Source organism: Mesoplodon bidens, assembly GCF_964165515.1.
Source record: "Mesoplodon bidens genome assembly, chromosome: 10".
NCBI lineage: Eukaryota > Metazoa > Chordata > Mammalia > Artiodactyla > Ziphiidae > Mesoplodon > Mesoplodon bidens.
The window spans coordinates 85,778,156-85,803,383 of NC_138172.1; the positions used below are offsets into that span (position 1 = coordinate 85,778,156).

General features: G+C 43.2%; 1 protein-coding gene and 2 pseudogenes across 19 annotated transcripts in view; 2 read left to right on the forward strand and 1 right to left on the reverse strand.

Annotated features, from left to right (window-relative positions):
* LOC308623153 (cytidine monophosphate-N-acetylneuraminic acid hydroxylase) overlaps nt 1-25,228 on the forward strand; it is a 115,681-nt gene that overhangs the window by 65,236 nt on the left and 25,217 nt on the right. For 16 of the 17 annotated variants that reach the window (XM_081245175.1, XM_081245176.1, XM_081245169.1 and 13 more), the window contains 5 exons: nt 13,549-13,679; nt 15,964-16,154; nt 21,743-21,890; nt 22,220-22,301; nt 23,075-23,212. In XM_081245175.1, the coding sequence (XP_081101301.1) occupies nt 13,549-13,679; nt 15,964-16,154; nt 21,743-21,890; nt 22,220-22,301; nt 23,075-23,212 (690 nt within the window). The remainder of the gene's footprint in view (nt 1-13,548; nt 13,680-15,963; nt 16,155-21,742; nt 21,891-22,219; nt 22,302-23,074; nt 23,213-25,228) is intronic. The other variant, XM_081245178.1, reaches the window with a different exon arrangement.
* LOC308623168 (myc-associated zinc finger protein-like) lies at nt 6,134-13,541 on the forward strand (annotated as a pseudogene). Its single transcript has one exon. The product of its transcript is annotated as a myc-associated zinc finger protein-like (transcript).
* On the reverse strand, nt 16,164-21,747 carry LOC308623156 (tissue alpha-L-fucosidase-like; annotated as a pseudogene). The gene has a single exon. The product of its transcript is annotated as a tissue alpha-L-fucosidase-like (transcript).

Below are 25,228 nucleotides of genomic sequence, written 5' to 3' on the forward strand. Positions count from 1 at the left end.
AGTTTGCTAAATTCAGTGGTCTCTTTGCCATGGCCATTGTACTCAAACTCTCGGCATGCAGCACAGCGGCCCACTCTCTACTTAATATGCAGCTGACCCTTGAACAATGCGTTTTGAACTGCATGGATATTTTCCAATAGTAAATACTATAGGACTACAGCAGCCAAGGTTGGTTGAATCTGTGGATGCAGAAGAACCACAGTTAAGAGGGGCCAACTATTGAGTTCTACATGAATTGACTTCTTTTATATATATATATATATATATATATATATATATATATATATATATATATATTTAATTTATTTATTCAGTTGCACTGGGTCTTAGTTGTGGCATGTGTGCTCCTTAGTTGTGGCAAGTGGGCTCCTTAGTTGCGGCATGTGAACTCTTAGTTGCAGCATGCATGTGGGATCTAGTTCCCTGACCAGGGATCGAACCCCGGCCCCCTGAATTGGGAGCATGGAATCTTAACCACTGCGCCACCAGGGAAGTCCCATGAATTGATTTCTAACAGGCATTACAAGCTGCAGCCAAAACAGAACTCCTAATGGCCAAGCCCACCTTATCCCCAGACCTGTCCCTCCTCCAGCCTTCTCCATCTTGGTAAATGACGCTGCCTCCACTCAACTGAACAAAACCTGGTGGTCACTCTTGAGTCTTCTCTTTCCTTAAACCCCCATATCCAAACCATTAATAAATCCTGTGCCAAAACACCTTCAGAATCCATCCACTTCTCTCCGTCTGCACTGTCTCCAACCAAGTGCAAGTCACAGTTACCTTTTGTCTGCACAACTGGTCTCCCTGCTTGCTTCCTGCAGTCCATCCTGCTTACAGCACACAGCTTGACATTTTATTTTATTTTTGTTAATTTAATTTAATTTTATATTGGAAAATAGTTGATTTACAATGTTGTGTTAGTTTCAGGCTGGTTAGTACCAGACTGATATATTAAAAATTCAAATAAATTCATGTCATTCCCCTGCTTAAAACTCTCCAATGAGCTTCCTATCACACTGAAGAAGGTGCATCCCTTTGACCCGGCAATTCCACATCCGAGACCATATGCCTAAGATCTTAATAATAACTGATATGTCAAAAGATATGGCTATGAGAATGTTCATTCACAGCAATACTATCTACAAAAGAGAAAAATTGAAAACAATTTAAACACTAGAAATCATTCCACTGTGTCTTAAAAGTGATACTATTCAAGAAACTAAAATAATAAGAGTGATTTTTGATAAGTAAAGCAGATTATAAATATTACATATAGTATGGCCCTATTATGAAAAAACATGTACGCATAAGCACTTATGGACGGGGGCAGGCTGACCACTGGTTACCTGTGAGGGGAGCTGAATAGTGGGCTTCCTGGGCTGGACCTCCAGTCTGGGAACTTTGATTACACTACCTCTACATCTTTTTCAGGCTCAAATTATTGTATATGGAATAGGCTATCAGGGCCAGTGTTGTCCAGGTGTCTCGGTGAGACCAACTCCTAATCACTTTTTAAAGAAGGGTCTGACCTGCAAAGGCATTCTCCCAGTTCCCAGAGCAGAGGTGTCACTTACTGAGGCGCATGTCCTTTTCCGGTCATCCCCCAAAAGAGATAGAATACTATTCTGGGGAAAGTTGCTAATTGCTTTGACTAAAAGTTCATCCTCCCCCTGCCCCTCAAAGGGATGCCTCGGTTACTAGGTTCTTTTGCCAGTAAGCCTCATTCCATGTCTGTTGACCTAGCCTAGGAAACCTGCAGACTGCATTGTTAGCAGGAGCTGTACCAATACTGTTAAATTTATTTGGCAGAAAACAGGTAAGAAGCAAAGGTTTGAACATATCAAACTGTTTGTGTAAGTGAAAGGACAATAGACTATCAACTTTATGAGTATGTAACCCAGAAATCGATAGCTGCTTAGGGGCCTTTATAAAACCTCTAAGTCTTTTGGACAAGACCTATAGCGAGACATTATAGCAAAGTGGTTAAGAGTGAATGGTGCAGGACAGCCTGGGTTCAGATCCTGATGCTCAAACACACAATTAAATGACTTGGGGCAAGTTAGTCAATCTCTTTGTTCTTTAGTTTCCTCACTAGGATATAATATTGGTAGTAACTATCTTATTGCGTTGTTGAAAGAATTTTCAAAGTGAACAGCTGTTAAATTCTCAGAACTTGGTACACAGAGCATAATGTTTTATTTGTATATGTATGTCTCAAATGATCTGCACATCACCCCTGTATCTGGGACCTTAGGAGCAGGAGGAAGGGATTTCCCACCCAGCAGAAAATTGGATCCATTGAAAAATAGATCGAGGCTGGGAACTGGTGCAGAGGGCTGATGTTTGCTGCTATGGCAGGTGAAGGGCAGGGCTAGAGGTGGCAGCAGGGTCAGTGGAGGGCTGGGAATAACAAGACCCACTAAAGGTTGTAGCCTTTGCTCCAGTGAGGAAATGCTGTGAGAGTGGAAAAGTTTGTTAACAGAGCCCACTTTTCAGTCCAGTGCTACCTACACTGTAGTGATTTCCTACCACATCCCAAGAAAGAGAAGGATGGCTTGATCTCGTATGAACTTAGATTATTTGATTTTATTATTATTATAAATAACAATATATGGCCATCATTAAAAAGGTAAAAATCAGGAAAGTAGAAGGAAGAAGACGCTCACTTGCACTCCCATCACCTCAAGACAGCACCTGTTTTGGGATCTTTGCTTCCAGTCGTCACCGAGGTCCCCTTCCTTCCTCTCCCCAGCCTTCTCCTCCTCCTTCTCTTAACTGAGATATAATTCATGTACCATAAAATTCACCCTTTTAGAGTGTGCAACTCAATGGTTTTTAGTATTTTCACATGTTGTGCCATTACCACCACTATCTAATTCCAGAACATTCTCATCATCCCCAAAAGAAACCTTGTAACTATTAGCACTCAGTCCCATTCCCCTCTTCCCTCATCCCCCGGCCAACCACTAATCTCCTTTCTGTCACTATGGCTTTTCCTGTATTGAACCAGGCTGGCATAAACCCCACTTGGTCATGGTCATAATTATTTTTTATATTGCTAAATTTTATTTGCTAATATTTGGTTAAGGATTTTTATGTCTATATTCATAAGGAATGTTGGTCTGTAGTTTTTTGTGTGTGATGTTTTTTTCTGATTTGGGTATCAGGGTAGTAACACTGCCCTCATAAAATGAGTTAGGATGTGTTCCCTCCTCTTCTGTTTATTGGAAGAATTTGTGAAGATTGGTATTGATTCTTCTTTAGACATTCGGTCAAATTCACCAGTGAAGCCATCTGGGCTTGGGCTAATGTTTGTGAAGTTTTTTGTTTACTAATTAAATCTCTTTATTTGTTATGGGTCTTCTCAGATATTCTATTTCTTCTTGAGTCAATTTTGTTAGTTTGCTTCTTCCTAGGAATTTCTCCATTTCATCTGGGTTATCAATTTGTTGATATATAATATTTATTATATTTCCTTATGTTCTTCTTTATTTCTGTAAGATTGATAGTAATGTCCCCCTTTTCATTCCTGATTTTAGTAATTTGAACCTTTTCTCTTTTTTCTTGGTTAGTCTAGCTAAAGGATTGGAAATTTTGTTAATCTTTTCAAAGAACAAACTTTTGTTTTCATCGATTTTCTCTTGTTTTTCTAGTCTCAATTCCATTTATTTTAGCTCTAATTTTTAAATATTTCCTTCCTTTTGTTTGCTTTGGGTTTAATTTGCTCTTCTTTGTCTAATTTTATAAGGTGGAAGGTTCGGTTTTTTACTTGAGATCTTTTTTATTATAGGTGTGTGCCTTTTATGCACTGCACTGTTTTAGCTGCATTCCATAAGTTTCAGAATATTATGTTTTCATTTTTCCTTGTCACAAAGTATTTTCTCATTTTCCTTGTGATCTTCCTCCTTAAACCATTTGTATTTAGAAGTATGCTGTCTGATTTCTACATATTTGTGAATTTTCCAACTTTCTCCTCTATTGGTATCTAATTTCATTTCATCGTGGTCAGAGAACATACTTTATATGACTTGATCCTTTTAACTTTGTTTTATAGCCTAACATATGGTTTGTACTGGTTTGTGGAGAATATTCTACATGTACTTGAGAAGAATGTGTATTCTATTGTTGGGTGGAGTGTTCTGTCTATGTCTGTTGGGTCTGGTTGGTTTATAGTGTTGTTTGAGTCTTCTATTTCCTTGTTGATTTTCTATCTAGTTGTTCCAAATTCCAGTCACCTTTTTAAGCATACTTTTACAAATAATTATAATTATTCTATATATTATTTTTGCATCCTGTTTTTGTCTTGTTAATTTATTATATTAGTCATATTATGTCAGATTCTATGTATACATAATTTTAAAGTATGCTTACATTAAATATTAACTTAAATAATTTATTTAGCCATTTCTCTGTTGTTGGAATTTAGGCTGTTCACAGATTTTTTTTTTTTTTTTTTGCCATCAAAACCAAAACTGTGATCTTTCTGCTTAAGAACTTCTCTGTTTTTGGAGTTTTTTCTGTAAGATAGGTGAATTACTGGCAACAGGGTATGACTAATTAATGCTTTTACCCATATTTAACACCTCATACATCGTAACATAAAGATGGGCTTCACATGGACTAATAGCCTGAATGAAAAAAGTCAGACTGTAAAAGTAACAAAAGAAATGTAGAATATCTTTGTGACCTAGAAATTGGTGGCACTTCCTGACTCTTCAAACAACACTTCAGAAGTACAGCTCAAAGGATAACCCCCCACCAACACACACACAAAACCCTGGTGAATGTGATTTCATCAGCACTAAAGATTTCTGCTAAATGGAGGACACCATGGGCAAAGTTAAAAGATGTATGACAGTTTGAGTGACTGTTTTGCAATATTGGCAACCAACAAGGGAATATTATCTAGCATATAGGAGGAAGTAATGCAAATTGAAAAGAAAAAGATAGGAAATCCAATATAAAAATGCAGAAAGGATATGAACTAGCATTTTACAGAAGAATCCGCAAAGGTCAATAAGCACATGAAGATATGCTCAAACACGTTAATTATCAGAAAACTGCAAAGTAAAGCAATGAGGTGTTACTCTATGTCTTTTTGACTGATAGAAACGAAGGTGCTGCGGAATGTTGTCAGAGATATAAGGGTATAGAAATAGTCATGCCTGTGGTGGGAATGTGGCTGGTACAGCCACGCTAGAGAGGAACCTGACTAGTCAGGGGAGGTTTATGAAAACTCCATGGTGTTTATGAATATGCCATAGGAATACCCCATTCCTGTTTGTATACCAAAGAAACCTTGTTGTGGCAGAGTCTATGGGTCCACCACTGGGAGAGTGAATCAGTAAAATGCGGTGAACCAGGGAATACTAAACTGCAGTTAGAGGAAGTGGACTAGATGTACACGTGGTAACATGAATGAATCTTAAAAACAGAGTATGGAGTGAAAAAGAGTAAGAAACAGACTGGAGACCCAATACCGTTTATATAAACTAAAGATGCACATATACAATATAATACATATTTTGCACGACCATTCAAATTGTAGCCTGTAGGGGAGGAGGGGGAAATAAAAGTGGGAAACAGAGATAAAGGGAATAAGTAAGTAAGTAAGTAAGTAAGTAAGTAGTGTTGCCTGGACCGAATATCATGTGTCATGAACTGAAAAATATGATTAGCACAGTCGTCTTTACTTGAGGTACTAAATGAATGAATGGGTCCATTATTCATTCATCCATTCTTTAATATATATTGCATTAGAGTCTATTTTTTAGAATGAACCAGTTTTTGTTCCCTCTAACTAGTTAATAAGCCTGCCTTTTCTCTCCATGCCTTACCAGCTCAGGGCATTCTTACTTTTTCAGACTTTCCTCATTTGAGTCAAAAAGAGCACTGTTAGGGCTTCCCTGGTGGCGCAGTGGTTGAGAGTCCGCCTGCCGGTGCAGGGGACGTGGGTTCGTGCCCCGGTCCGGGAAAATCCCGTATGCCGCGGATGCGGCTGGGCCCGTGAGCCATGGCCGCTGAGCCTGCGCGTCCGGAGCCTGTGCTCCGCAGCGGTAGAGGCCACAGGAGTGAGAGGCCCGAGTACCGAAAAAAAAAAAAAAAAAAAAAAAAAAAAAAAAAAAAAAAAAAAAGCACTGTTGTTTTAGATTACACTTGTTTCTCAAATATGTTGCTAATATTTTCCAAACATGTTTGCCAATTTTCTTTGGTGGTAGAACTTTTTCATTTTACATTTGTATCTTTTCAGATTTTCCATTGGAATTGTTTCCATTGCTATTAAACTTAGAAGTCCTCCCTTTGATATTCTATTTTTTCATATCTTTTAACCACTTGGTTGCTTTTCTTTGTGTCTTTAATCAACTGGAATACTTAGCTAACCAGCTGCGCAGCACCATTGTTAGATAGCCCTTCCTTTCCCACCAATCTGTGATCCCTCTCTTAGAATATTAAACTGTTATTTAATTAGGATCCTCTCCTTGACTGTCCTTATGCTAATAATCAATGATTTAATTATTACAGTTCTCTAAAATGTTTTTGCTCTAATTCTTCTTCATTATTCTTCCTTATAAAAAGATTTTAATGAATTCCATTTGTTTGTTCTTCTGGATAAATATTAAGTTATAACCCAAATAACCTAGATTGCATCAGTTTGTGCAGTCAAAATAAGGATAACACATTCTCCTGCTTTATAGAGGCAGGGAGTTGGCAGATGTTATGCTTTTCTTCCATGCCTAAATGCATTATCTTTGTGCGAGGGGCATAAAAACTTTTATGGTGTTTGCTTTGAAATAATAGTTAAGAGTTACACTCTTATTTTCTTCTACTTTTCTTAAGAGAGAACAATTCTAAAGAAGGAAAATCCTTAAGAGTGGATATCAATGCAGTTTTCTGAGAGTCTTCCATAATACCTTGTATTTTTGAAATGGTATTTGCTAGTATATAATTTTGTTTGTCCAATACTGAACTTTCTTTTTAACTCTTCATTCTTTGAAGGTAAAATAATTGCCATAATAATTATATTATTTTTTAAATCCCTTCTCTGTGCCAGGCATAGTGCTAGACCCTATAGGATTTATTATATAATTTAACCCCTACAACAACTCTGCAAAGTATGTATCATAATCCTATTTTACAGATCAGGAAACTGCAGCCCAGGATGCTGATAATAGGCAGCCCAGTCATAATCCCAACCCAGATGTTTCCAAATCCAGCATTCTTTCTATTTCATGACAATGTTTTCTGGCAATCGTATAGCCTGGAAATAATAATAAGATGTATCTTTATTATATCACTTGCATTTTCAAGGACATAGTTTAATAAGAATAGTGCTATTAAGCATCCTTTGTGTGTTCCTGATTTTATTAAGAAAGCCAATTGTGTTTTACTATTAAATAAGTTGATAACTATTACTAGGAAAAATATTAATTAATATGCTTCTATTAAATTCTTAAGCAATATTTAAAACGTATAAAAATAACAGAGTGAACAGCCATTTGCCCAGTGCTCAGCTTAAGACATAAAACATTAACAGCAGAAGATCTTTAAATACCTTTCCTTGATCATATTACATATCCCCTCATCCCCCAGAAGTAATCACTCTTCTGAATTTGGGGTTTCAGGATAGCGATTCTTAATTATTGTATTAGTTATATTCACAAAAGGAACAAAGATGGCACCCTCAAATTGGGATAATTTGTAGAGTGTGTTTTCATCAAAGGATATTTTATAAGGTGTGGATGTGGGAGAATCACAGGGAAGGTGGAGTACCCTGGAGTTGATAACAGCCAAATTATCTGTCTTTAGGCCCAAAGGGATGAGGGGGGAGCAGTTTCCAGAATCTGGAAGAAGAGAGAGTCATAAAGAATTAGCTTCTATGAGATGAGCAGTGACCTCTGTCCATGCCCAGAGCATAACTAGTTCAAGGTGACCTTATAGGGAAAGAGCCAGAGGTATAAGTGACCCAGCCTCACTGAGTTCTCTTACCATCTCACCCTGGAGCTTCCCAATAGCCAAACTCACCTAAAAGGAGGAGAGTGTGGGAGCCCTTTGATGTGGTCCAGCTAAGTCAACCTCCTGAAGGAGACAGTAGGTGGACAAGGGTGCAGACAGGTAGAGAAGAGGGGGTTTGTAGGGACCAACTGAAGCTATCTGGTGCGATCATGTTTCTAGCTTTTAAAGCGCTCTTTTAAAAATGAAAAAGCAGGGCCTCCCTGGTGGCACAGTGGTTGGGAGTCCGCCTGCCGATGCAGGGGATACGGGTTCGTGCCCCGGTCTGGGAGGATCCCATATGCCGCGGAGCGGCTGGGCCCGTGAGCCATGGCCGCTGGGCCTGCGCGTCCGGAGCCTGTGCTCCGCAACGGGAGAAGCCACAACAGTGAGAGACCCGCATACCGCAAAAAAAAAAAAAAAATTAAAAAGTAATATACTTTATTTGGGGCTTTTGTTGAGATAACCTTATATCTAAATTTCCCAACTTGAGGTGCCCAGTCTGGGCAGGAGCAGTGCCTGGGTTGGGAGAGGGGGCTGTGCACCCCAAGAGAGTCTTGGGAGACATGCAATGATGACCATTAATTAATCAATTAACTCAACAGATATTTAACAAATGCCAATTGTGAGTCAGGCAACGTTCTCGGCACACTACTGACAGAGCATCAAACAAGCCACGATGCCAGCTCTCACAGAGCTCATAGTCTTATAGGGGAGACAGACCATAAACAAACAATATACAATACGTCCAGTGACAATAGGGCTAGGAAGAAAAAAATGAGGGTAGAGGGCTGGAGAGTGCTCTTTGAGATGGAGTGGTCAGAAAGCCTTGTCTGATAATATGACAGCTGAGTCCCAGATGAAGCCAGGTAGTGGGCAGTGCTGATACTGAGGAGAGCTTTCCAAGGAGATCGTCTAAATGTGTCATCAGTGTGTCAGGGGCAGAGAGGGAGAATATGTAGCCATGAGGGTGAAGCTAGGGCAGTGAGAGAGCAAAACAGACTTTAGAGGAGGTAATTCTTTAAGTTTTCAACTCTTCTTTATTACAGTCCCTCCAGTTGACCTTGAAAACTGAAATTTGACAGCATATATAAGTTTTTGTTTTCAACTATTAGGGAATATTAAAAAAATGCACCATTTTTCATTTTAGGGGTAATTTTTACCTCAGTTTCTTCCATTAGCAGTTGTCTTAAAGTGAGTATAATTATTCATTTGGAAAGTGTAGGCAAAATATTTTTTTATATGCTTTGAAGAAAGTAGGAAAATGCTTGGCTTTGAGGGCAGGGCAATGATGCCATTTCCATAGGGACTGCTTTGGTCTAGGACCTCATTTGCTTTCACTGAGCAGTTAGTAAAATTGCTGGCATTTATTAGGATGACTGTCCTTGGAGGTGGCTAGGGTTATAGATAAAAACACTGAAGAGTGGAGAAGTCAAGTAAGTTGTCCAAGGTCATCCAGCTGTTAAGCTATTAAGTGGGAGAGTGAGGGCTCCAAACAGGCCATCTTTCTCCTGAGTGCGTGTCCATCAGTGGTTTGCTGATGGCCTCCCAAAACAGTGGGGAGGGCTCTCAAATATGGTCCTGCCTCCCTCCAATTGATCCTGTCCATGTGTCTCACAGTGGTCTTCCTAAAATTAAGTTCTGATTTTAATATTCCCTTCCTATAGCACTTAGGTATTGCTTTCAGCCATTGTAATAGAAAACGCAAATAAGAGTGGCCCAATCATATCTGAGGTTTTCTTACACCACAAGAAGTTGGAAAGCAGCCAGTCTTGGGCATTATGGCTGTTGGTTAATCATGGAGCCAGGTTCCTTCTGCCTTCCCATTCTGTCATCCTTAGTATCTGACTTTTTTCCTCAGGGTCTCAAGATGGCTCCTGCTCCTCCAAGCATGGCAACCAAGTTGCACACAAGGGGCAGGGGGAAGATGAAGGGTGAACAGTCCAGATCCGTTGAGTTTGTCCCTCTTTGTCAGGAAAATAAACGTGCTCCTGGAAGTCCCACTAGTACACTTCTGCTCACATCTCACTGGGCAGAACTATATAAACTGTACGTAGAGCTATGGCCACTTATAACTGCAAGGGGGCCTGGGAAATCATGATCTTTAGATAGGTGTATCACCACTCCTTAAAATAAAAAAAATTAGATGCTAATAGTAAAGAAGGAGAAAATAGATTTTGTGCAAACCACCAGCACGTCTGCTACAATTGCTTAAAATACTTCATTGACCGCTCATTGCCACAAGATAAAATCCAAACTCCTCCTTAGCAGGGAAGGTCCTTCACGGCCTTCTCTGACCTACCTGTCTATCCTGGCCTGGCTCAAACACCATTTTCCTCGGTCATCAATGAGTCGTCACTTTGTGCGTATCAAGCTCTCTCGTGCCTCTGTGCCTTTACACATGCTGTTGTCTCGTCCTGTTTGCTTCACATCATCCTATGTCTTTTGTTGGGCCCAGATACCTCATCTTTCAAGTCTAGCTGGAGCGTTACCTCCTATATGAAATCTGCTTTGACTCTTAGAACCAAACTAGGTACTCCTTCCTAGACACTTCCATAGCACCTTGAACTCATCTCTAGCAATCATTCATTTGATGGTAATGAAGCTGTTGGTGTGTGGCTGTGTCCCTGATACACCTGAGATCTCATGAGTTCCTTAAGTGTAATATGAAGAAAGAAATGAATGGGGCGCCCTCCCAGAGGTGCCGGCTGGGCGAGCTGCGCAGCTGGGGCGAAGGCTGTTCCGTTGCTCCCCCCACCCGCCCGGCCAGGCTCCCACCGCAGCCGCCCGCGCCCCCAGCCCCGCGGGGCCTCCCGCCCCCATCCAGGGGGCGTCGCCACCGCCATCACCACTGCGCTCCACGGCCCGTCAGGCGCCCTCCTTCCCTCCACCCCTCCAGCCCGCCGGCTTGCGAGGGCGGTGGGGCGGCCGCCGGCCATGCATTCGGCGCAGCCCGCGCCCCCGGCCCCCCGCTGAGCCCCGCCGCCGTGGCGGAGGCCATGTTCCCCGTGTTCCTTTGTACGGTGCTGCCCCACCCCCCACACCCCGTTCCCCGTGCCGGGCCTGGACTGCCGGGGGAGGGGGGGTGGGCGGCCTCTTGAACTCCTTCCTGCCACCTGAAGGTCACGCCCAGAACCCCCCGCAGGTCGGGGCTGAGCTCCATCCCGGCTTCTTTGCCTCCAGGGCTGCGCCCAGAGTCCATTCCAGGCCGCGCCGGCGCCCCCACCCACGCTCCAGGCCCCGGCGGCCGAGCGCCTCCAGGTGGGCTTGCTCCCGGTTCTCGTCGCAGCCCAGGAGTACGCCGCGGCCGCCGCCGTTGCTGCTGCGCCCCCGGCCCCGGCCGCCGCCTCCACTGTGGATACAGCAGTTCTGAAGCAGCCCCCGCCGCCCCCTCCGCCGCCCCTGCGGGTGTCGGCGCCCGCCGCCGAGGCCGCGCCCCCTGTCTCTGCCGCCACCATCGCCGCAGCTGCGGCCACCGCTGTCGTTGCCCCAACCGCGACGGTCGCTGTGGCCCCAGTCGCATCTGCCTTGGAGAAGCAGCATAGAGCAAGGGGTCCTACCTCTGCGCCCTGTGCGCCAAGGAGTTCAAGAACGGCTACAGCCTCCGGAGGCACGACGCCATCCACACGGGAGCCAAAGCCGGCCGGGTCCCCTCAGGTGCTATGAAGATTCCCACCATGGTGCTCCTGAGCCTCCTGAACGTGTCCCAGCTGAGCGGAGCCGGCGGCCAAGCGGCTTCAGTGGCCATGGGTGCGGTGGAAAGCGCATCCTGAAGAACCACGCCTGCGAGATGTGCGGCGAGGCCTTCCGCGACGTCGACCACCGGAACCGACAGAAGGACCTTAGGAGCTACCACGTGTGCTCACACGACGGCACAGTGCACAAGCCCTACAGCTGCTCGCACTGTGGCAAGAGCTTCCCCACGGCGGGATCACCTCGCCAGTCACGTCAGACAAGTGCACTCAACAGACCGGCCCTTCAGGTGTGAGAACTGCGAGGCAGCTTTTGCTACGAAGATCAAGGATCGACTGCGGGTCCGCACAGTACGACACGAAGAGAAGGCGACGGGTCATGTGCGTGGCAAGACGTTGAGCTCGGCTTATATTTCGGACCACATGAAGGTGCGTAGCCGAGACCCTCACCACGTCCGTGAGCTCTGCAACAAAGGCTTCACCACGGCAGCATTCGGGCTGACCTCAAACTGTGCAAGCTGTGCAGCGTGCACTGCGAGACCGTGCCCAGCTGGCCGGCCACATGCGGACCCATGGGGGGGCGGGGCGACGCCCCTGTCCCGGAGACGCCTCCCCGGCCACAGCCCACCAGCTGAGGGGGACCCCCGCACCCACCAGGTACAGGTGAGGCCTGTCCGGCAGCCCCTCCCAGAGCTGTGGCTCCTTCTCGGGGGCCGAGGGTGTGCGTGTGAGCTCTCAGCCTCTTCCCTCCCAGCCCTGGTGAGCTCCAAGTTGGTTGGGGGGAGAGGGGAGAGTGGAGGAAAGTCCCTCGGTACCATCTCCTCTTCCCCTGTCTCTTCCCACCAACTCCTCACTACTTGCCCTGCCAAAAAGGAGCCTCCAGAAGGAAAGGAGGAAGAAGTGTTTTTAGGGGAATTTGCTAGGTTTTAACGATTTGTTTCTCCTGCCCCTCACTTCTCCCTATCAGACCTGACCCCATATGCACACCTGGCCCCTCAGTCGTGTTGAAGCCCCCTGGACAGTGGGCAGAGGTGGCAGAGGACAGGAGCGGCCACTGCCCTCACCCCTTCTCCTCTCTGTAACCCCCTGCCCTGCCAGGGATTTGTGAGCCTTCCTCTCGATGGTCCTCCTTGCTGTCCTCCTTCCAGTGTCCCCCTACTGTCTACGGCCCCTCCCTGGGGAGTTGGTGCTTTTTGTTTTTTCCAGGAGGAGGGAGGAGAGGAAGGAAGGAAAGCAAAGATTCCGTCCCAGAGAGGGGGAAAGGTGAGATCTGAGGAGGGGCAGGAGCAGGGAAGGCACAGTTTGTACCTTCATAAGGTGAGGTGGTTTGGGGTCAGGCCCTAAACATCATCCTGCTTGAGAATCTGTCAGGGGAAAACAAGTCAAGGGGAGCAAAAGAAGGAGCCACTAGGGCCAGAGGTAGGGCAAGAGATGGAATCTTAGGGGACCAGGGTAAATGGGAGGATCCAGGGACTAGAGGTGCTTCCTGAGGGTGGGGGGAATGCAGCCACAGTGTCTCTCCCGTCCCTCTTCCACCCCAGCTCCAGCCCTGGCCTTTTCATCCCTTCCCCCGCGACAGAAGCTGTGGCCCTGGCCATGTCATCGTTTTCCTGTGTCCCCTTCATGTTCCCTACCCTTCACCCCCTCCTTTTGTGCAGACCCCATTACAATAAATTTTAAATTAAAAAAAAAAGAAATGAATGGGTGATGGTGTTCAGCTCTCATCTCAGTAGACATTGCTTGACCCAAATGAGCATTGCCTTTTGTTTTTATTTTCCTTTGATTTTTGTACTCTGTGTACCTGAGCCATGCATTTCCATTTCAGTGATGGTTTTTAACAGTCATTTTGTTATTGTTGTTAATCCAGATTTGTTCCCCTTTGGTCTAGTTGTGGAAAAGAATGAAGAAAATGGACTTTTGTTTCTAGAACTGAATCCTCCTAACCCCTGGGATTCAGAGCCCAGATCTCCTGAAGATTTGGCTTTTGGGGAAGTGCAGGTAAGGAAACATTAAATTGTAATAATCTTAAAAACAAAAATAGAACTAAGATTTCCTCTTATATATATATTTACATCCTGTATTACCTTGAATATTCTTGGAGGTGGCTGGTTAGGACATATAATATAGTTATTCTGAACTCTTGAGCAAGTTTTTTAGGAACCTTCAGAACTTGGCAGGGATTACAAGGGAATACATCCAGAAAAAAACAAAACAAAAAAACTTTTAGCGGAGGTCCCAAAGGAGAGTCATGCAAAACTATTGGCGGAAGTTCAGAAATTGCCCTTGATACCAAATCACTATCAGGTAAAATAGCCAGTTGTATATTTCTGCACATTGCCCTGAGAACTTTACAAACCTTCTTGTGCATTTTCCTACCTTTAGAAGAGAGTTTCCTCCAGAGAAAACACTTTGATAGTTTGAGAGGTAAGCAATCAAAAATTAATTTTTCTGGAGTATTTGAGAATCTTTTCATTTGAGAAAATGGGCTATTACTTTTTTGAGGAAACAAATGAGAACCTATTAGAATAGGCATAATCACCTGAATTTGATTTCCTTTTTTTTTTTTTTTTAGATTTATTTATTTATTTTTGGCTGCGTTGGGTTTTCGTTGCTGTGCTTGGGTTTTTCTCTAGTTGCAGAGAGTGAGGGCTACTCTTCGCTGTGGTGCACGGGCTCCTCATTGCGGTGGCGGCTCTTGTTGCGGAGCATGGGCTCTAGGCGCGTGGGCTCAGTAGTTGTGGCTCGTGGGCTCTAGAGCGCAGGCTCAGTAGTTGTGGTGCACGGGCTTAGTTGCTTCGCGACATGTGGGATCTTCCCGGACCAGGGCTCCAACCCGTGTCCCCTGCATCGGCAGGAGAACTCTTAACCACTGCGCCACCAGGGAAGCCCTGATTTCTTGACCTCTCCTTACCCTCTTTATTGGCTTTTCACACTGGAGTTTCTATTACTTTATCCCTGCTCCTGGTGTTTTCCTTTTTCCTGTGGATATGCCAGATCAGGGGAAGGAAGTGAGGGATTGATTTAGAATCTTCTAGTCTGTGCCAGTCTCTAAATCATTGTTTATAGCCATTCTCAGAAGACCCTGACATCCTGAGTGAGTCAGCAGGTAATTTAGAAGAGAAAGCCTTACAAGCCTGTTTAGCCAGGCTGCATGGCTATGCCAACCCAATCTCGGGTGGCCTCAGCCTGCAGCGGCTTGAAGCAGAATCTCAGTTCCCTGACCAGAGACTGAAGCCAGGCCACGGCAGTGAGAGCACTGAATGCTAACCACTAGACCATGAGGGCCAGTGACAAGGCCTTGGCTTGTCTGCTTTGTAGAAATAAATTTCAACAAAGAGACGAAAAGTAGTGAAACAAGTAAAGTGTTTATTAGGAGGAAGAATGTACGTGTGAATAGACACACATGGGCGGGCTCAGAGAGAGATAGTTGTCCCTTCGTGTTAGTTTAAATCACATATATGGGGCATTTCTTCTGGGTTTCCTCTGGTCAATCATCTTGCTTTGCCTGGCTCTGAGTCCGTATTTGGTTATAACTCAGGGTCCTCCCCTGTGTGTGTGTGCATCTCTTAGCCAAGATGGATTCTAGTCCAGAGGGCTATGGGAAGGTTGACATCACTTACTGTGGGGTGGTGCCCCCTCCCTTTTTGGCCCTCGAGGAGCCTTTCTGCGCAGGTGTAGTCTGGAAGGTCTCCTTGACCTCGAGAATGAGGCAGGCATATGTGGTCTCTTTATCTCTTATCTGGGCAGGACTCAGCACCTCTCTGCTCCAGCTATTATCTTTGTCTTAGATTATCTGTCCACAGGTGACAAACTCCAGCTGCTCAGCCTGGGGCCCATCTATCTCCTGCCTTAAACCCACCAGGAATCATTCATTTGTGTACCTATTCCCAGCCACTCCAGCATTTAAATCCCCAAGTGTCTGCCATAACACCTCTAATTGCCCTTCCTTGTAAATTGTGCTTTGAAGGACTGGCCACATACGCTATTCTGCAGTGCAGACTGTAAATAAATATTTAGGAGCTTATTTAAAGAGGGTAGAGCTGGGTAAATCAATTGGTTTGACACCTAAAACCCACCATGAACATTTCTATTCTACTAAACTAGTGACCTGCGCTGAGAGTTGTATTCTATATAAACACTCCTGCTGGGTCTCACTTGCATCCTGTTTCACCGAACATTCTCAGGACCAAGTTCTCCAATGTAACTTGTCAGCTAAGCAGCCGAGTTCATTTTTGCTGACTGGGAATGATTTAATAATCTGAATCTCACTGTCTTCCGACAGATAACATACCTGACTCATGCCTGCATGGACCTCAAGCTGGGAGACAAGAGGATGGTGTTTGACCCTTGGTTAATCGGTCCTGCTTTTGCCCGAGGATGGTGGTTACTACATGAGCCTCCATCCGACTGGCTGGAGAGGCTGTACCAAGCGGACCTAATTTACATCAGTCACATGCACTCAGACCATCTGAGGTAATGAAGTCTGAGCACTCAACTCTGAAGAAAATGTTGCCGTAAAGGCATCGCTGGTTTTCAGGTTCTTTTGCAATCACTGCTCATTCTGAGGTAGATTCAGTTGGGCTGATGATAAGAGGACTAATTTAGATAAATGCTTACATTTGCATAGCATAATTTTTAAAGTGCTTTCATGCTTTATACCACTGGGAATGCGAAAGGAGCTATTGTGGGAAGGAGGACAGGGGTTAATAACCCTCCACCCTCTCACTTCCCACCCTCAGGGCACTTGGTGAAAGTCTAGGTTTAAGGATTATTAATGTTGACTCCCTTTTTTTTTTTTTTTTTTGCGGTACACGGGCCTCTCACTATTGTGGCCTCTCCCGTTGCGGAGCACAGGCTCCGGACGCGCAGGCTCAGCGGCCATGGCTCACGGGCCCAGCCGCTCCGCGGCATGTGGGATCTTCCCGGACCGGTGTCCTGTGTGAACCTGTGTCCCCTGCATCGGCAGGCGGACTCTCAACTACTGCGCCACCAGGGAAGCCCCCCTTTTTTAGTTCAACATTTATGGTAGGAATCAGCACACGTTTCCTATAAAGGGCCAGGGTGTAACTGTTTTCGGCTTCACAAGCCATATGGTTGGTGTTGCAGTGACACAGTTCTGCTGTTGTAGCACAAAAGCAGCCATAAAGGGTCCTGAATCAGCCTGATTGTCTTCTCATAAACCTTATTTATGGACGATAACATGTGAATATCACAAAATTTTAATGTGTCACCAAATAGGATTGCCCTTCTGTTTTCCTTTTCAACCATGTAAAAGGGTAAAAGGTATTCCTAGCTTACAGCAGCAGGTCACTGTGGTTTGCCACCTCCTGATTCGTAGCATTGCAGCAACACTGAGCTCCCAGCTTTTGAACCCTGAGTCTACTTCATCCTTCATTGAAACCAGAGCCATGTGATACTAAGGATAGGAACTGAAACTTCCTTAACCCAAGCAATCAAAAAGGAGGGAGAAAGAGGAACTTGGATTTACAAAACCACACACATTTGTGAATGAACTGTTACCGGAAGAGGCAGGCTCATACTCCCAATCCCCTGGTGTCATTTCAGGGTCCTGTTTGTTCATGCTCATTCAGAAGTTCGTGTCACGACTGCTGGGCTGCCAGTGTAAACATCTGGCAGTGCCCACAGTGTTCTAAAATGAAGCAACTTCACCATATTTTTTTCTGTGACTTTACATGACAAAATTCACATGAAGGACATACTTTGATCGAAATGTCCATGGTGAGGGAAAATATGTTGTTTGCTGGTTGACTGGACCCTTGATTTTTCTATTGAAAGCATATGAGATCTCTAAGGCACGAGTATGTTCTCCTTTTTAAGGAAACGGTTTAAAAACAGTAATTTAACTGCTTTAGTAACAAATTACCTGCAACACACTTAAAAATTGAACATCACCCACTGGGGTATTGTGGTGCCACAATTAAAAATCGACTTGTCTACTGCACAATACCTTTGTTCCATACAAGCTTCTGGAACCAAACACATACAACTGCAGAATTATGAGAGGCCTGGGTTCATGCATTGTGTAATAACAGTATTGTGTGGTACTAATTTTATATAGCTTGTATAGAGAGAACAGTATCACATAAACCAGGTGATTGCTTTATAGTACCTGTTACAAGATGCCATTGCCTAAGGTCCTGATGAGGGACATTCCATGGGAAAGTCCTGAATTTTAGGGAAGATAAGAACTTTTCAAGTCACTTAGCCCAGTTATTTCTCAACCACTGTCCTGAAAACCAGTTTCATTTTAATTTCAGGGAATTGTGTGGGCAAAGTTGCCAGGCATTAAAACACTGGTCCTCTACTGTAGTATCACAGTGCATTGGTTGTGTAGTGTACTGTGGATAGTTTATTACTGAAAGTTACCGAAACTTATAATTTTCACTCCTTTGAGTTTTATTTCTCTGATATAGAATAGACCCACACTTTTTGACTCTTACCTAGTCAGCTAATAAACACCAAAGTCATTTGTCCCCAGTCCTCTTGTCTGACCTTGATTTACTGAATAAAACCTTCTTTATTTACAAAAACAAGGGGGAAAGGCCAATGTGCTTTAGAAAACAGTCTTTTTTTTTTTTTGGTAGAAAATAATTTGATGTACAAATTTATTTATTTGATTGTATTAAAGAAATTAGGGCAGAATCACATTCATTTTCTTCATAGTATCACTGTAAATAGACTGAATTTCAGAGCTCTTAGTTTGCTTTGGAAACTTCTAAAAAGCGAACTGTTAGCAGCCTAGGAAGCATTTTCCTTCCCCTCCAGTCTCTCTTGCTCCTGGGGGTAGGTGGGGGTCATTGGTCACATTTGATGCTAAATAAATAGCATGTGGTGGATTTTGCCAAATCCTTTTCAGCTCCTCCCGTAGGCAACAGGATAACTTGGCTTATTCTTGATCTGAAGTCATTTGAATAAACAAGCAGGTTATGAAACACAGTGTGGAGTGAAGTTTCCATCGTAGATAATTCCCAAAGTTAGCATGAGCTTAACTGTTCAATCCCTTCTGCTGATCAGAGAGAGAGATGCTAGCAATGGATCTCAGATCTTTGATCCTGTGAGACATCAGTGTAACATAATCCATTCCTTTTCTTAAGATGCATTGGAAAAGAGATGTCTGAGTAGACAAGAGTAGTTTATTACAGTGATGGTACTATAGAAGGAAAATCCAAAGTGTAGGCAGTGTCCCTTTCTTGTTGAACTCCAGTGGTCACTCCACTCCTGTCAGCTTTACAGTCCAAGCAAATTCAGTCGGAAGAGCAGAGGGTGGTAACTGGGACAGGTACATGAGGAGACCTTTACCTGGATTTGTGGACCACTTCAGATCGTTTTTGATTCCCAGCTTTGTTCACTCTGTAGTCGAAGTAGTTATGGGGGATTTAAGGCTTAAGATCCCATCTTCTGGCCATGCAGGAATATGGCATAAACAGCTGATCCTTTTGAGGTAGACCACACAGAGGTCGTGTTTTCTTCAGATTGTACCCTCCATGGTTTGGAGGCATAGATAGCCTCCCCACTGATGCTCAGCCACTCCCCAACAGCAAGAAGCCTTTCTTGGAAGATGCGAGCAATCAGTCCATCTTTAGTTGGTCCAATGTTGAGAAGATAGTTGCCTCCCAAACGTACTGTCTGAATCAGTTTAGAAATGACTCGAGATTCACTTGTGATGTCACCCATTGCCACGTCGTGACGATAGCCCCAGGACAGCTTGTCTATTGAGGTGCACATCTCCCACTTGTGATCTGGCAAGGTCTCTGGCTTGAATTTATCTTGACAGTTGTAGTATCCTCCATGGCAACAGTAAGTGACCCCATCCTTAACTGGCCTATCATTGTAGAGCCAAGCAAGAAAATTTGTAGAGTTCCAATAAGTATCAGGACATTCCCACTCTCCAGCAGACCAAATCAAGTCAGGTTTGTACCTGTTTAAGGCTTGTAAGTAACAAGAGCCAGGAGTCAAATACAACTCTGCCAGATGCCAAATCCTCTTCAGGGTCCGGCCGACCATGTTGCCCTTCCTCAAGGTCATGCTAGCAAGGTCATATAGCTCTGGCATTGTTTTTGCACGGGCAAAATGCTGTGTTTTGAAGCCATTTTTCTTATCACATAGGTAGAGAGGATGGAACCATTCTAAGAGTGGGTGTTAGACTCCATAGCGTATGTTCCTCCTTTGGATGGCTGTTCCCAACTCACCAGCCAAATCACGATGGGGCCCCAGATCCTTAGAGTTCCAGTTCCAAGACACAGGACTTGGCCAGTTTTTGAAGCCTTCATGATGCTTTGTTGTCAGGACTACATACCTGCTGATGTTGGAGGGTCTCCTGCAGAGGCGGGGGGTGGCTGTGGCTCACCGTGAGGACAAGGACACTGGCAGCAGAAGTTCTGGGCTAGAAAACAGTCTTTAGTCAAAGAAATGTGATTTATTATGTAAATATATGAGTATCGTAATGGATGATATTATTAATAGAAGCCTGTAAGAATTGTCAACAATTTAAAAATCACAAAGCAATAAACATCCATTTTAGAATAACTTATCCTAACTCCTAAAGTCCTTTAAAGTAGAAGACTTAGGTGGTTAACCCAGAGACTGAAGACATGTTCAAAGAATCCTTGATTTTTTCAATCCTTTGTTTTTAGAGAAGAAAACCTACTGATTTTTTTCCTCTGGATTCTACTTATTTAATATAGTTCTGGAACTTGAATATTAGTGAAGTTAGTAAGTGCTGATATGCTGATTTTGTTTATACTTTTCTTATTATTAAATATCTTAATTTCACCTGACATTATACTCTATGCACAAGTCTGATTCTTAAACCAGATAGCACATTCATTAAAGTTGGAATTGCCTTCTTTTTTTTTTTTGAACCTTTTATCTTATATTGGAGTATAGTTGATTAACAATGTTGTGCTAGTTTCAGGTGTACAGCAGAGTGATTCAGTTATACATATACATGTGTCTATTCTTTTTCAGATTCTTTTCCCATTTAGGTTGTTACATAATATTGAGCAGAGTTCCCCGTGCTGTACAGTAGGTCCTTGTTGGTTATCCATTTTAAATATAGCAGTGTGTACCTGTCAATCTCAACTTGTCTTCTAATAGAAGAAGCACTAAGTTTAGGATCAGAAAACCTGAATTTGAATACCAATTTACTGTCTGTTAGTCGTGTACTTCTGAATATGTGTCCTCATTTATTAAAAGCAAACAAAGAATTAGAGGGTTTTTTTTTAGTGAGAATCAAATAAAATAACATGTGAAAGTGCCTGCCACCATGACTGATATATAATAGACATCTAAACAGCCATTTATTTGTTTATTGTTCATGCTTTACCGTACCCCACAGTGGTATATAATTCGTTTATAATTCATTTTGTGCTCAGAACTGAGAATTGACAATCTATGTAGGTACTAAAAAAAATGCGTGGGTGGTTAATGGTGTACTGAGTTGGGATTACTACACATGGTGAATGTCATTTTCCTCTACACTAAACTTTACTGTCTTGCCTACCTGCTAACCATCTCTCCTAAAGGACAAAAACCTCATTCTTTATACCACAGTGTGACTATCAACCTCTGATGGTTGAAAAACTGTCTCCAGTGATGGGCAGCTCATAGGTTCTCCTTGTTTAATGGCCAAGACCTTTCTCTTATTGGGAGCTGCTAGTTGAGGGATGAGAAAAAACAAAGCTCATGGAGACCTTCACCTACCAGAAACCTCTTCAGCAGGACTTTTCCACTCTGCAGCTTCTGTTAGAACTACCCTTGCTCAAAGCAGCATCAGTGTGGAAGATGGAATCTGCACTCCTGGTTTGATATACACACTGTGGTTTATGGTATGTTCTCACAATAAAGAGGAATCTCCTAGGAAACTCCCCTCATTGTTACAGTCAACCTTGAGAAAATACTCTTCTTTTGGACTCTGCAGAGAGTCTGGTTTTTCAGTACCTGTCTTCTTGGTCAACGTGTTGGTGTAAGGAGCAGACTGTCTCTTATACTAGATGATTCTATTTTTTCACCTTGCAACCTTCGAATTCTTCTGATCCTAGTTACCCCACACTGAAGAAAGTTGCTGGAAGAAGACCAGATATTCCCATTTATGTTGGAAACACGGAAAGACCTGTCTTTTGGAATCTGAAGCAGAGTGGTGTCCAGTTGACTAATATCAATGTAGTGCCATTTGGAATATGGCAGCAGGTCAGATATCTGTGTTCTTTCCACACTTTTCAGTTATGCTTTCTGGGGTAAATTTTAGGCGAGGTAGTCGCTTTAAACACCAAGGAAACAATGGCCTACTTTTTCTGTACATAGTACTGTGTAAATACCTAGCACTGTGTAAATCTATGTTTGAGCTAAAATAAAAGGGGGCTTTTCTCTCCATTTATCAATGGTATGATTCTACTGGATAATAAATCCAGTTCTGAATAAAAGGGATTTCTTTCCAGAAGAGGTGACAATTTCTTCTAATATTGAATTAAAAGCCAAACTGACATAAACAGTTGTTGGTTTAATTGTTAAAATTCCAGGTAGACAAAAATCTTCGATTCATGATCTTGATGGATGGCGTTCATCCTGAGATGGACACTTGCATTATCGTGGAATACAAAGGTATTCTTATTCTCATTAACAGTGAAAAGTGAAAAATATTCTTGGTAAGAAGGATAATAAGAGCTATCCAAAATTTCATCCTATGTTCATCTTCTTCTTCCAACTTCATTTTCCATAGACTATAATATAGTCTATCCCTGTCTTAGGAAAAGGGGCTCTCATTCAGATAATCTTACAGAGAACAAATTAGCAGTAACGTGCTCGATGTGGTGACAGGTGCAAAGATTTTTTTTCATAAGGCAACAGATATTCTATATTTCACCTATAGTAACTTATTCAAAACTGCCTTTATTGAATAAGTGTTTTACTTTCATCTTGAAATATTATGATGTAACATAATCATACACTTCTGCCTTTCATGTGAGAAGATGGCTTTATGTCAACAATCATTGAATAGAATTTCCAAGGGGTTGAGAGGTTTGTGTTGATTTGGTTACTCTTTCCCCTGCATCCTTCGGGCTCAACATCTGAAGATAGCCGGCCCAGGAAAGTAGTCTATTCTACAATCCGGAGTGGAATCAAGCTAGCGCTCCTCACCCAGAACCCACCAATCAGACAGGATGAGTTTATTCACTTGAAAGTTCAAAATGTGCTATTGAAGAGTTTAGATTTTGAAATCTTACTCTCTCTTTTCCTTGGACATAAGCAACTCTTCTATAATTGAATGAGTCAGATTATACAGACTTACATGGAAGACTTTGTCGACCTGGACTTTCAGACTGTGGTTTTCAAGATTTCACCTTGAGTATTGATGCCACTTTATTTTCCCACAGGTCACAAAATACTCAATACAGTGGATTGCACCAGACCCAATGGGGGAAGGCTGCCTATGAAGGTTGATCTAATGATGAGTGATTTTGCCGGAGGGGCATCAGGCTTTCCGATGACTTTCAGTGGTGGAAAATTTACTGGTAATACTTTATATCAAAGTGATGCCAAGGAGCAGGCATGGCACTTTGCTAAATGCTGTGCGAATCAATACAAAGATAATTAAGACATGATCCTTCCCCACAAGAAGCTTACAATCTTATTGGGAAACCAGACTTGCAAATCACAGATATACAAGCTAAAGTTTCCAGCTCAGAATTTGCTGATGGAGCATGAAGGAAACACTGAGGAGATTAGGGAGCATCTCAGGAAAAGTCAAGAAAAAGAATCATTTGGATCAATTTGATTCCTGATGTAGACTGTAGAGCAGAATAGGAAGAGCCTGACATTGGTAATCCAGGCTTAAATGCTCTTGGTATGTGGTTCAGAATAGGGTGTGGGCAACTCGAGGTGGGCACATCCCCTTGGACTTGTGGAATGCCCATACAGGGGAGGGATGAGGCAAAGGAAGCCCCTCTAAAGTATGGGGTTTCTAGGGGCTGGGGAAATAGTGGTCAAAGAGTACAAACTTCTAGTTATAAGATGAGTAAGTTCTGGGGATGTAACGTATAGCATGATGACTATAATAAACAACACCGTGCTATATACTTAAAAGTTGCTAAGCGGGTAGATCTTACATGTTCTCACCACACACACAAAATGGTAATATGTGAGGTGATAGAGGTTAACTAGCCTTATCGTGGTAATCATGTAGCCATACATGCCTGTAATGAACCCATCCTGGTGTATACCTTAAACTTATATATCAGTTATATCTCAAAGCTTGAAAAAAATGTGGGGTCCAAGGCAGAAGCTCTTATGCTCTGGGTCTAAGGGTGGTGCTAGGGTTGGGATGGGGGAGGGTGTGTAAGTGGTATATTTTGTTCCTACTTTTGCTCAGTATGTAAGCATTGCTAGCATTGTAAGTTCTCAATATATGTCCACTTAATAAATTAATATTTTCTGTAAGCAATCTCTGTTTAGCAATGTGGCAGAAATGCCCTACTTGCAGTATGAGGAAAGCCTGTCCAGTTCCTTCCTTTCTTCTCTGAGTCTGTGGTCATTGCCTCCCAGAATGAGTCACCAGTGAGAGAGAGAGGGGAGGTGCTGTCTGTACGGAGTTAACAGTGTGACAGGGGAGGTGACGTACACCTACTAAAGGGTAGCTAGCGTAACTCCATTCTTATGTGAGTGTGTGTGTGTGTGTGTGTGTGTGTGCACGCACATGCACATACATTTAAAAAGGTCTAAAATATACCAAAATGTTAATAGTGGTTATGTCTACCTTATGGATAACTTATTTTTTTCTGTATCCTTGTCTGTGTTTATCAGATTTTCATAGCATTAACAGTAGGAGCAGTTCCCTGACATGGTACCCCACATGCTCTGGGCCCTGCCTAATTTCAACTTCCTTCAGTGCCTGTATCCCCGTTGCTTGACAAGTGTCAGCCCATACTGGCCCACTTTTTGTTCCTCAGACCCAATACACCAAGTCCATCTGTGCCCTGGACCTTTGTATGTGCTGTTTCCGCTGCCTGGAGTGCTACTGCTTTTGAGCTCCACATGGTCGGCAACTTCTATGTCTCTGTCTGTGTTCTATGATTCCAATGTCATCTTCACTAACTGCCCTAATATGCCCCTCCACCCCACACCTCATCACCCCAGCCACTCTCCATCCCATGGCCCTGTTTTATTGTCTTCCTAGCTCATCACTCTTTGAAATGAACTTATTTCCTTATTCCTTATTTGCTTCTTTCACTAGAATGAATGCTCCATAAGAGCAGGGACCTGCTTTATCTTGTTCACCATTGTATTCTCAGTGCCTAGAACTACATCTGGCACATAGTAGGTGCTCAATAAATATCAATCGAATGAATGAGCAAACGAACAAATGAACAACCTGTGAGGTAGGCAACATGATTCTATTTTACAGAGGAGAAAACAGACTTAAAGAATTTAAGTGGTGGAGCTGCATTTTGATCCTAAGTCTTAACTGACTCCAACATCCATGCCCTTGGCCACTGTGCATCGCCTGGGTGTAATGAACATGCTTTGCTTTT